The sequence below is a fragment of the Lontra canadensis genome, unplaced genomic scaffold (assembly GCF_010015895.1).
Source record: "Lontra canadensis isolate GAN:19392208 unplaced genomic scaffold, GSC_riverotter_1.0 scaffold2, whole genome shotgun sequence".
NCBI lineage: Eukaryota > Metazoa > Chordata > Mammalia > Carnivora > Mustelidae > Lontra > Lontra canadensis.
Genome location: NW_022630996.1, coordinates 4787213 through 4798529, shown reverse-complemented (window position 1 = coordinate 4798529; position 11317 = coordinate 4787213). Strand labels below are relative to the sequence as shown.

Below are 11317 nucleotides of genomic sequence, written 5' to 3'. Positions count from 1 at the left end.
GAAGTGTTCAATCATCATATTGTACACCTGAAACTAATATAACACTGTATGTTAACTACCTGGAATTTAAATAAAGACTAAAAAATGTATACAAAAAGAAAGCTAAATACTAGTTATAGAGCTTTATTTGAACTGCTAATTCACATGTAATTAGGATACTCAATGTAAATCTAATGTATAATTTGAAGTATCTCAGGTAGAGTATGTTGCAAATTTTTACTTAATTTGAATGTTTGCCTCTTAACATATACTTTGTATTCTTAGTGCCATGCTTATAGTTAAAACAAAAACAAAACTAGAGAGAATAGTACTTTTACTGGGAATGTTTTTAGTATTCTCTTGTTCTAGAAATGTTCCTTGGTGCAAGTAAATGCTAATCTCATATGGTATCTGTTACGTATATCTGAGATGACATTCAATTTTTCTGTTTAATTTCTTACAGGTATTTCTTTATATTCCTACTAAATGTTGCATAAGTATTGGTGTGTATGATACAAGTTAAAATATGAAATTCTCTAATATGAACTAATGTTCCTTATTAGAAGATAAGGAAAAAGAAGGGAGTGGTATGTAATTAAAACTTGTATTTCTTGGGGCGCCTGGGTGGCTCAGTGGGTTAAAGCCTCTGCCTTTGGCTCAGGTCATGATCCCAGAGTCCTGGGATCGAGCCCCACATCTGGCTCTCTGCTCAGCGGGGAGCCTGCTTCCTCCTCTCTCTCTCTCTGCCTGTCTCTCTGCCAACTTATGATCTTTGTCTGTCAAATAAATAAATAAAATCTTAAAAAAAACCTTGTATTTCTTTTGCATAGCCACCACAAATATTTGTTTTTTCCTTCTTAATCAAAATACCTTTATTGTTTTTTAGTATTGATAATAATTTTCAAAACTGAACAGAAATGCAAGTTGACACATGTTCATGTGATTCCAAATTTTGCTCTTCACTTCTTTGTTATTTTGTTCCAAGGATATGAGGAACTTTTTTCAGTAAACATGCTAATTATGACTTTTATACCTTTTGATTGATACTTATATGTTAAATATATACTGCATAAGAAACTTTGCTGAATGTTTTGGTGTCATATAGATGGAAGGAAAGAAGTATTGATCGCATACTAAGTACCTTATAATTTCTGTATAGTTTTATTCAATCTTGGCAATAACCTGTGAGGTAAGTAGTACTATGTTCACGTAACAGATGAGAATGTAGAGGCTAAATAAGACATTAAGCAACTTGCCCAAATTTACTTAACAATTTACTTAACCATCAACCACATCACTTCCATTAGATTGGAAAAAAGTAAAACTCTAGGAATATTAAGACTTTATATGAACATTGGAAAATAAAAGCTTTCATTCGTTTATTTTTTAAATTTAATTTTATATTGTTCCAAGATAAATGTTCCAAGATTCACACCCAGTGCTCCATGCAATACATGCCCTCCTTAATAACCACCACCAGGCTCACTCATCTGACCACACTGTTCCCTACCAAAACCCTGTTTGTCTCTCAGAGTCCACAGTCTCTCATGCTTCGTCTCACCCACTGATTTCCCCCAATTCACTTTTCCTTTTTTCTTCTAATGTCCGCCATGTTATTCCTTATGCTCCACAAGTAAGTGAAGCCATATGATAATTGACTCTCTCTGCTTGATTTATTTCACTCAGCATAATCTCTTCCAGTCCCATCCATGTTGATAGAAAAGTTAGGTATTCATCCTTTCTGATGGAGGCATAATACTCCATTGTATATATGGACCATATCTTCTTTATCCATTCATCTGTTGAAGGGCATCTTGGCTCCTTCCACAGTTTGGTGATTTGGCCATTGCTGCTATGAACATTGGGATACATATGGCCCTTCTTTTCACTACATCTGTATCTTTGGGGTAAATACCCAGTAGTGCAATTGCAGGGTCATAGGGTATTCTATTTTTAATTTCTTAAGGAATTACCACACTGTTTTCCAATGTGGCTGCACCAACTTGCATTCCTACCAACAGTGTAAGAGGGTTCCCATTTCTCCACATCCCCTCCAACACTTGCTGTTTACTGCCTGATTAATTTTGGCCATTATAACTGGGGTAAGGTGATATCTCAATGTGGTTTTGATTTGAATCTACCAGATGGCTAATGATGACGAAAATTTTTTTCATGTGTCTGTTAGCCATTTTTATGTCTTCTTTGGAGAAGTGTCTGTTCATGTCTTCTGCCCATTTTTGACATGATTATCTGTTTTTTGAGTGTTGAGTTTGAGGAGATTTTATAGATCTTGGATGTTAGCCCTTTGTGAATATCTTCTCCCATTCCTCTTCTCCCTTCTCCCATGCCTCTTTGCTATGTTGACTGTTTCCTTTACCATGCAGAAGCTTTTTATTGTTTATGATGGGATTATAAAATATTAGGTGCTAGTAACTACTAAAAACTTAGTAAACGTACACTATTTTTACAACTTTCTTGGATGCAAATTGTTTTTCATCAAATTTGGAAAGTTTTTAACCATCATTTCTTAGAATATTTCTTACTCTCCTTTGTCTCTCCTATTCTTCTGGTGTTCTCATTGCTTGTACTTAGTGCACACAGTAAACTCTTGTATTTCTCTGTGGCTTTCCTCATTTTTCTTCATTCCTTTTTTATTACCTTCTATTATGGACATAGACTTTTCTAAGGAAAACACAAATCTCAGGACACTAAAAGACTAAATTTGACTTCATAAGAATAAAATATTTATGTACTAAGACACAAAGAAGTGGAAAAATGTTCCATGCTCATGGATTGGAAAAACAAATATTGTTAAGATACCACCTTACACCACTTAGAATGGTCAAAATTAGCAAGACAGGAAACAACATGTGTTGGAGGGGATGTGGAGAAAGGGGAACCCTCTTACACTGTTGGTGGGAATGCAAGTTGGTGCAGCCACTTTAGAGAACAGTGTGGAGATTCCTCAAGAAATTAAAAATAGAGCTTCCCTATGACCCTGCAATTGCACTACTGGGTATTTACCCCAAAGATACAGATGTAGTGAAAAGAAGGGCTATCTGTACCCCAATGTTTATAGCAGCAATGGCCACGGTCGCCAAACTGTGGAAAGAACCAAGATGACCTTCAATGGATGAATGGATAAGGAAGATGTGGTCTATATACACTATGGAGTATTATGCCTCCATCAGGAAGGATGAATACCCAACTTTTGTAGCAACATGGACGGGACTGGAAGAGATTATGTTGAGTGAAATAAGTCATGAAAGTTATGAAATAAGTCAAGCAGAGAGAGTCAATTATCATATGGTTTCACTTATTTGTGGAGCATAACAAATAACATGGAGGAAAAGGGGAGTTGGAGAGGAGAAGGGAGTTGAGGGAAATTGGAAGGGGAGGTGAACCATGAGAGACTATGGACTCTGAAAAACAGTCTGAAGGTTTTGAAGGGGCGGGGGGTGGGAGGTTGGGGGAACCAGGTGGTGGGTATTGGAGAGGGCACGGATTGCATGGAGTACTGGGTGTGGTGCAAAAACAAGGAATACTGTTACGCTGAAAATAAATTAAAAACATTTAAAAAAAGAAGGTAAATGCCACTAAATATTTGTATCACAATAAAACTAAATTAAAATTAAGAAAAGGGGAAAAAAGGAAAAAAAAGTCTCTGCCACCTAGAGTAATCTACATTCAATGCAATCCGTATAAAAATACCAACTGTTTTCACAGCGCTGGAACAAATAATCCTAAAGTTTATTTGGAACCAGAAAAGACCCTGAATAGCCAAAGGAAGGTTGAAAAAGGAAACAAAAGCTGATGGCGTGAGAATTCAGGATGTCAAGCTCTATTACAGAGCTATATCATCAAGACATATGGTACTGGCACAAAAACAGGCACATAGATCAATGGAACAGAATAGAGAGCCCAGAAATGGACCCTCAACTCTAAAGTCAACTAATCTTTGACAAAGCAGGAGAGAATGTCCAATGGAAAAAAGACAGTCTCTTCAACAAATGGTGTTGGGAAAACTGGACAGACACATGCAGAAGAATGAAACTGGACCATTTCCTCACACCACACACAACAGTAGAGTCAAAATGGATGGAAGACCTCAATGGAGACAGGAATCCATCAAAATCCTTGAGGAGAACACAGGCAGCAGCCGCTTTGACCTCATCCATAGCAAGTTCTTCCAAGAAACATTGCCAAAGGCCAAGGGAAGCAAGGGCAAAAGAGAACTATCAGGACTTCATCGAGGTAAAAAACTTTTGCACAGTTTTGGTAATTTTTATCTTTCAAAAACATTTTCCACTTGAACAGGTTTTCCTTTGATTTCTCTTTTAAGGTATCTTAATTTTGTTCTCTTCAATGTAAAACGAATTCTGAATTGGTCTTAGGTTCGTAGTACATCAGGAAATCAAGAGTGCTCTTATCGTACAGTGTTAGAGGCAGTGCGAATCAATCCAAAGTTTTTGGAGTATAATTTGCTGTTAATTGAAACCAATACCTTCAATATATCTGTCTTTTAACCTAGCAGTGTAAATCTAGGGATTTAGTTCAGAAATGTCAATGTGTATGGACTTACACATCTCTAAGTGTATTTAAAGCATCATTTTTCATAGTAAAATGAAAACAACAACAGTGATCAAGAATGGGGTATCCATGTAATGGAATGCTACTCAAAAAAAAAAAAAAAAAAGAAGTGACGTCCTGTGTTGATATGGGACACTATCTTTTATATATTATCAAGTGAGAGAGAAAAGGTTTTAAAATAAATTTTCACAGCATTTTCTGTAGAGAATATGTAGATCATACTTATAATTTTTTTTCTAATATTGTATGGCAATATGGTTGTGCTTGGACAATGTGAGGAATGGGAAGGAAGATTTTTCCCACTTTATACCCTTTTGCACCTTTTGACATTCTCAGATTTAACAAGCGTATTACAAATGAAATCCCAAATCCAGATAAATGTTTTGTGACTGCCACTTTTTCTGTCTCACTCTAACATAAAGCAGACTTAAAATTTACATTTGTCAGTTGTTCTAGGTTGTAAATATAACTGCTTGCATTAGCTGTCCTTATGCTGTCCCCACTTTGAAGTGCCAGCTGGCAATCAGGGACACACCATAGAAGAAAATGGCTGGTGTAGTCTTACTAGAATGCATACAGATGCACATATGTCCAGAAGAGTGGGAACCCGAGATGATAGCAGAAATGGAGTGGGATTTGGAAGGACAACCTCTTCCCCTTCATGGAGAGTACACGGGGTTAGGATGAGGAGTCTCTCTCTAAAATTAGCAAAGGAGGAGACAGCTTTTATAGAGGATTTCTGGTGAAGTTAAAGCTTTGACTGAGACTAATATGCATGCTTTTGGATATTGGTGCACATTGTAATGTTTCCTATTGGCAGGTTGGGGGATGATATTTTCCCTCTGAGTAGCTAAGAGAATCAGGAAGAGTCTAGGATACAGGGCAGAAGGGGTGACATATGCTTAGTGCCTGAGATGTCTTTTCAAAACCTAGACTTGAGGCCCTTGTCAAGACAGTCTTGTTGCTGAAAGTGTGTGATCGGTGACATTTCATGTTTTCTCATTATGCAAAAAGTTTAGAAAGTTCTGACACTTAATTGGTCAAAAATGGGAATAACGGAAATTTGTTCTGATCTCCCCAGACTGATTGCTTAGGGATGCTCTGAACCTGGGCTAATTAGGAAGAGGTACCTCAGTGACTAAGTCCCTTTGGGAAGGAGGGTAGTGGGAGGGAAAGAGAGAGAAAGAGACCCTCAGCTCTTCACAAAACTGTTGTTTATGGACTTTTTCCTAAGCTGTTTCTGAACAAGTTGTCCAGGCCCCTGTGCATAGCTCAGCAGTAGCTAGACAGTAGTTATCCTTAGCCAAACCCTGGAGAGCCTGAGAAGTGGTGGAGAGGGCCCTCCATGGAGATGAGTGCCTTCTCAGTATTTTCCTCTAGGAAGAAAAAAGTCAAAGAACACCAGGGTAGGAGTTCGAGGCTTAGCAGCCTCCTACAACAGGGAGGCTTAGAATCTGAAGAATGGATGAGGCTCCTCTCCAAATTCCCCATGCACAGCTGAGAATAGAGTTCTGTCCCATAGAAGCAATAGACACTGCTGCTTGAGAATGTCAAGTTCCTTCTGTTTTTTCACCTAGTGCTCATTATGCACACATTGTAGAACTATAGATCACTGAGCTGTCCCAACAATTCTGTCCTTGACCTGTTTTCCCATTCTTAAAAGGCCCACAGAAACTAAGAGGAGGTTGTAGGAGTAAGGGAAGTGAGGAAGGGAAAATTGTAATGTGAGCCATGAAGGGAAACCAAGAAGAGTAGGCTCTAAGAGGTATGGCTCAACTATTCAGGTGAGTAACAAGTTCTATTTAATCATATATCACACATTCATTCATCCATCAGGTACCAACAATTTATCAACACTATATTATAGCTCAACAATATCATCTATATAAACATGTTCCTGTTCTCATAGAGTTTCTATTCTATTCTATTTTATTAAATTCTATAAATTAAATTTCCTGTCCATCTTCCTTGCTTTGCATTTACTTTAGCATGATTAATGAACTAACACCATAATTTCAGTTACTTTTCTTGTATATGGTCTAACATCCACCATACCCTTGAATATAAGCACCACAGCACAGGGATTTTTGTTTGTTGTAGTCACTGCTGCATTTGCTTCATGTTACGTGAAGGAATGAAGTAAGTACACATATCATAGCAGGTAATAATAAGTGCTACTAAGACATGCTAAAGTCCAAAAATGAGCAAATCATTCCTAGTTGGGGTAGGATAACTGGCAAGAATCCCTTAAGGAGATGACATTTGAGTAATGGGATGGATAAAGTGAGAGGTAGAAATTCAGACATCCTAAGGGGTTACTGGCCTCAGATCTATTGTTGTCAGTGCCAGGTGCCACCTTTATTTCCTTGTAACACTTTGCAGGGCACATGGAGTTAGAGAAGAATGATTCTGCCCTGGGACATTATCTCAAGCTCCAGAGTTCTCATTTGTAGATCACTGATGCTCTGTACAATGGAGGTTTAAAATCTGGGGAAAGCAGGGAGGTTGGTGTTAGACATTGTTCCATTTTTCTACTGCCCCAAGATGGGTCTATACAGTACCAGTAAGGATGCGGCATAGGGTTCGACGTTCTATGCTTTGGACATCATTGAGAACACCATTATGTCATAATGCCAGATGTCCACAATAAGAAGTGGACAGTACAGGACTGGAGAGGCTGATCAACTCATATTCAAAGCTCACCAGTTTAAACAGACTTATCCTCTGTCCCCTGAGAGAAGGCACATCCAGTGGGGTAAAACGATGGAAAGTTTTCTTATCCCCAGTAGTGATGAAGAAGTCTTTCTCTTCTCAAGACAGGAAGTCTGGGGCACCTGGGTGGCTCAGTGGGTTAAGGCCTCTGCTTTCAGCTCAGGTCATGATCTCAGGGTCCTGGGATCAAGCCCCACATTGGGCTCTCTGCTGGGCGGTGAGCCTGCTTCCCCCTATCCCCCTCTCTGCCTGCCTCTCTGCCTGCTTGTGATCTCTCTCTCTCTGTCAAATAAATAAATAAAATCTTTAAAAAAAGCCAGAAAGTCTTGAGGTAGATTGCATGTGCCCACATTCAGGTGTGGGCTTGTGCAGAGTGGGAGCAGTAGGGTCATGTTACTTGATCTTCTGTTGGAAATAGTTTGTCATCCTAACCTGTCTTCTTCCTTTTTTGAGAGCAGGGCCATGTGGAGCCATGTTACCAATCTTTGATCTCTAGGTTTTACAAGGAGCAGAAACAAGGACTAAATGATGAGCAATCTGTCTAGTGCCACTGAGTTCTACCTTCTAGGATTCCCTGGGTCCCAAGAACTACACCACTTTCTTTTTGCTGTATTCTTTTTGTTCTACTTGGTGACACTAATGGGAAACACAGTCATCATTGTGATTGTGTGTGTTGATAAACGCCTGCAGTCTCCCATGTATTTCTTCCTTGGTCATCTCTCTGCTTTGGAGATCCTGATCACATCGATCATCGTGCCCATGATGCTTTGGGTTGCTGCTCCCTGGGATGCAGACAATATCTCTGGCTACATGTGTCACCCAGCTCTTCCTGTACCTTGCTGTGGGGACCACAGAATTTGCATTACTGGGAGTGATGGCTGTGGACCGTTACGTGGCTATCTGTAACCCTCTGAGGTACAACTTCATTATGAACAGCCGCACCTGCATCTGGGTGGTCATTGTGTCATGGATGTTTGGGTTCCTTTCTGAAATATGGCCTGTCTATGCCACATTTCAGTTAACCTTCTGCAAGTCGAATCTGTTAGACCATTTTTTCTGTGATCGGGGGCAGCTGCTCAAATTGTCCTGCGATGACACACTTTTCACAGAGTTTGTTCTTTTCTTAATGGCTATTGTCATTATCATTGGCTCTCTGGCCCCAACAATTGTCTCCTACACCTACATCATCTCTACCATCCTCAAGATCCCCACAGCCTCGGGCCGGAGGAAAGCCTTCTCTACTTGTGCCTCTCATTTCACCTTTGTTGTGATAGGCTATGGCAGTTGCTTGTTCCTGTTTGTGAAGCCCAAGCAAACACAGGCAGCAGAATACAATAAGATAGTTTCCCTGTTGATTTCTGTGTTAACTCCTTTCCTGAACCCTTTCATCTTCACCCTCAGGAATGACAAAGTCAAAGAAGCCCTTCGTGATGGTATGAAAAGCTGCAGTCAACTCCTCAAAGACTAGACCTCTCTGCCTACATTTTGGCTAGTAATATCCTCTATAGAGTATTCAGCAACCTAGAAAACCCTAGCTGCTCTCTTACCATCATCAACTTTCCAAGGATCAGTAATGTACAATTCCCAATCAGGCCATCAAAGGAGACAAGGCAGAGAAAACTGAAACCCGTTCTCTGCCCACTAGAATCCCATTCCTGTGTCTGATGATTCCACTATTGAACTGTGGAAGCATATCCTTGGGAAACTGGAGGATTAGAGAAAAGAAATACACATTTTTTTTAAAGCAGGTGGAGAGAGAGAGAGAGAGAGAAGAGGTAGCAGGCTCCATGCTGAATAGAGAGCCCCATGCAGGCTCGGTCCCAGGACCCTGGGATCATGATCTGAGACAAAGGCAGACGCTTTAATCCAGAGTGGCACCAGGCACCCCAAAATACACATATTTTTGTAGCTTTCCATGGCTCGGTTAATTTGCCTATAATCTTATTGAAGATGTATTTCCTAGGGGTGAAGGAAGTGGAATGAAGGAGAGGGGAGTCATCTGGCATAATCAGAGGACCAAGGGAGAGATGCTTAGTTTGTTTCTTTATCAACTCTTATGGAGCTTTTCATCATTTTTATGCAATTTCTTGGTGATATGATTGTAAGCATTTTATTTGTTTTTTAATAATTCTTTGGAAGATTTTATTTATTTATTTGACAGAGAGAGATCACAAGTAGTAAGAAAGGCAAGCCGAGACAGAGGGGGAAGCAGGTTCCCTGCTGAGCAGAGAGCCTGATGCAGGGCTCCATCCCAGGACCCTGAGACTGTGGACTGAGCTGAAGGATGAGGTTTAACCCACTGAGCCAACCAGGTGCCCCTGAGTATACACACTTTAAATATTCTATGATTCTCCTCTTCTCTTGTGGTCTATCATGTTATCTTGGTCCCATTGCTACTGTAAAGTAAATACAATGTTATATACATTTTACCACAGCACCAATGTGGAGTGGTGATAAGGGGATTGGGATCTTTTCTTTTAGTAAGTCTTGTTGATGTGAAGGTATGAAATCTTTTGTTGTATGTGGGGATTGATACAAATAAGAATTAAATGACTTCATTCTAGAGAGAGCATCCTGTGTTTTATAGCTGCTTAAACCAATGTCTTAAAAATGTCTTTGAGACTGCTCCCAGACCCAGACTTCAGCCTTCATGATGCCTTTGGTTCTTTGTCTCCCAAATCCAAGTGTCTCAGTACCTTGCCATAGATCTTCTCTGTGGGGAGCATCAAAGGAGTGAGCAGCTACCCTCCTAACTGGCAGTTCTTTGCGAATTCCAGGGCATGGTTTCATGGCAATGCAGTTGTAGGTGGTTTGTAAGGTTAGAAGAAGGACATTGAGGGACGGTATTGAAGAAATGGTAACATCTCCTGACAGCCCTGAATTGGGTGGAGCCTCTCAGCAGTGGATGATGGGAGTCCATAGGACTCCCAGCCCTGAATTGGGTGGAGCCTCCCAGCAGTGGGTGATGGCAATCCATAGGATGGCAAAGAGTCTTATGTGAAGATGCCTTCCATTTGGAGAGGACCGGGAAGACCACCAAGTATGATCTAGTTGATATCACTGCACAGGGGCACAAAATCAAGCCCAACCTCTGCTAGCCAACCAGTGGGCTGTGATGGGACTGCATTGGCTGGAGAACGTGTTGAAGACTGACACAAAGGGATCCTCCACCCTAGGCTCATTTCCTGTGGTCTGCTCTCCCTAGAAAAATACCATGTTTTCTCCTTAAGTACTCCAGAGAGGATGCCTTTTCTAATCTAATCAAGGCTTTGCACAGCGTATGTTGTCTCTGGGCTGGTAGAGGCAAAGTAGGAGGACAGAAAAGAGCCTCACTGTCCTCAGGTACGTTTTTTTTTTTTGTTTTTTCAACCTCCCCATGCCTCTTGTACCCTGTCCTGATCACCTTTCATCTACCAACTATTTGCTTTCTTTTTGTTCTCTCCCTTGTCCTTGAGCTCTTCTGTTCTTTCTCCTTCTTTCCCTTTCCGTTGTTTCTCTTTCCCCTCAAATCAAGCTCCACCTACTGGTAATGCTTTCCTCTTCTTCCCCTTCTCCTCCAGCAGCATTTCCATTCCCCTCCTGCATCTCAGGGATGCGGTGTTCTAAACTGCCTCTCTGAATGACCTCGCCTATAAGAAGAAAAGGAGAGTTCCTGGTCAAGAAACTAGTAATGGGACATTAAACATCTCTTATACAAAAGACAATTTTCTTCTGCTTGGTCTTTGATTTTGAGAGAAGGAAATTTACTATCCGTGTTAGTCTTCTTAGGTTGCCATAATAAAACACTATACATTTGTGGCTTAACACAAGAGAAATTTATTTCTCATAGTTCTGGAGACAGAAAAGTCCATGTTCAAGATTCAGGCTAATTTAATTTTTGGTGACAACTCTCTGGACTGTAGATAGCGACCTTGTGTCTATGTCCTCAACTGGCTTTTCACTGGTGGGTATTTGGGAAGGAGAGGTAACACGGTCTGGTGACTTTTCTCAGAAGGACACTGTTGTTATGTGATGAGGGTCCTAAGTAATGACCTCA

The 11317-nt window shown here is 40.3% G+C and overlaps 1 protein-coding gene across 1 annotated transcript; it reads left to right on the top strand.

Moving 5' to 3' along the window:
* Positions 1-7806: 7806 nt before the first annotated feature.
* Positions 7807-8749, top strand: LOC116872152 (olfactory receptor 9A4). Its single transcript, XM_032865183.1, is given in 2 exon segments — positions 7807-8051; positions 8053-8749. Coding segments are annotated over 2 exon segments (942 nt in total).
* The last annotated feature ends 2568 nt before the right edge of the window (positions 8750-11317 follow it).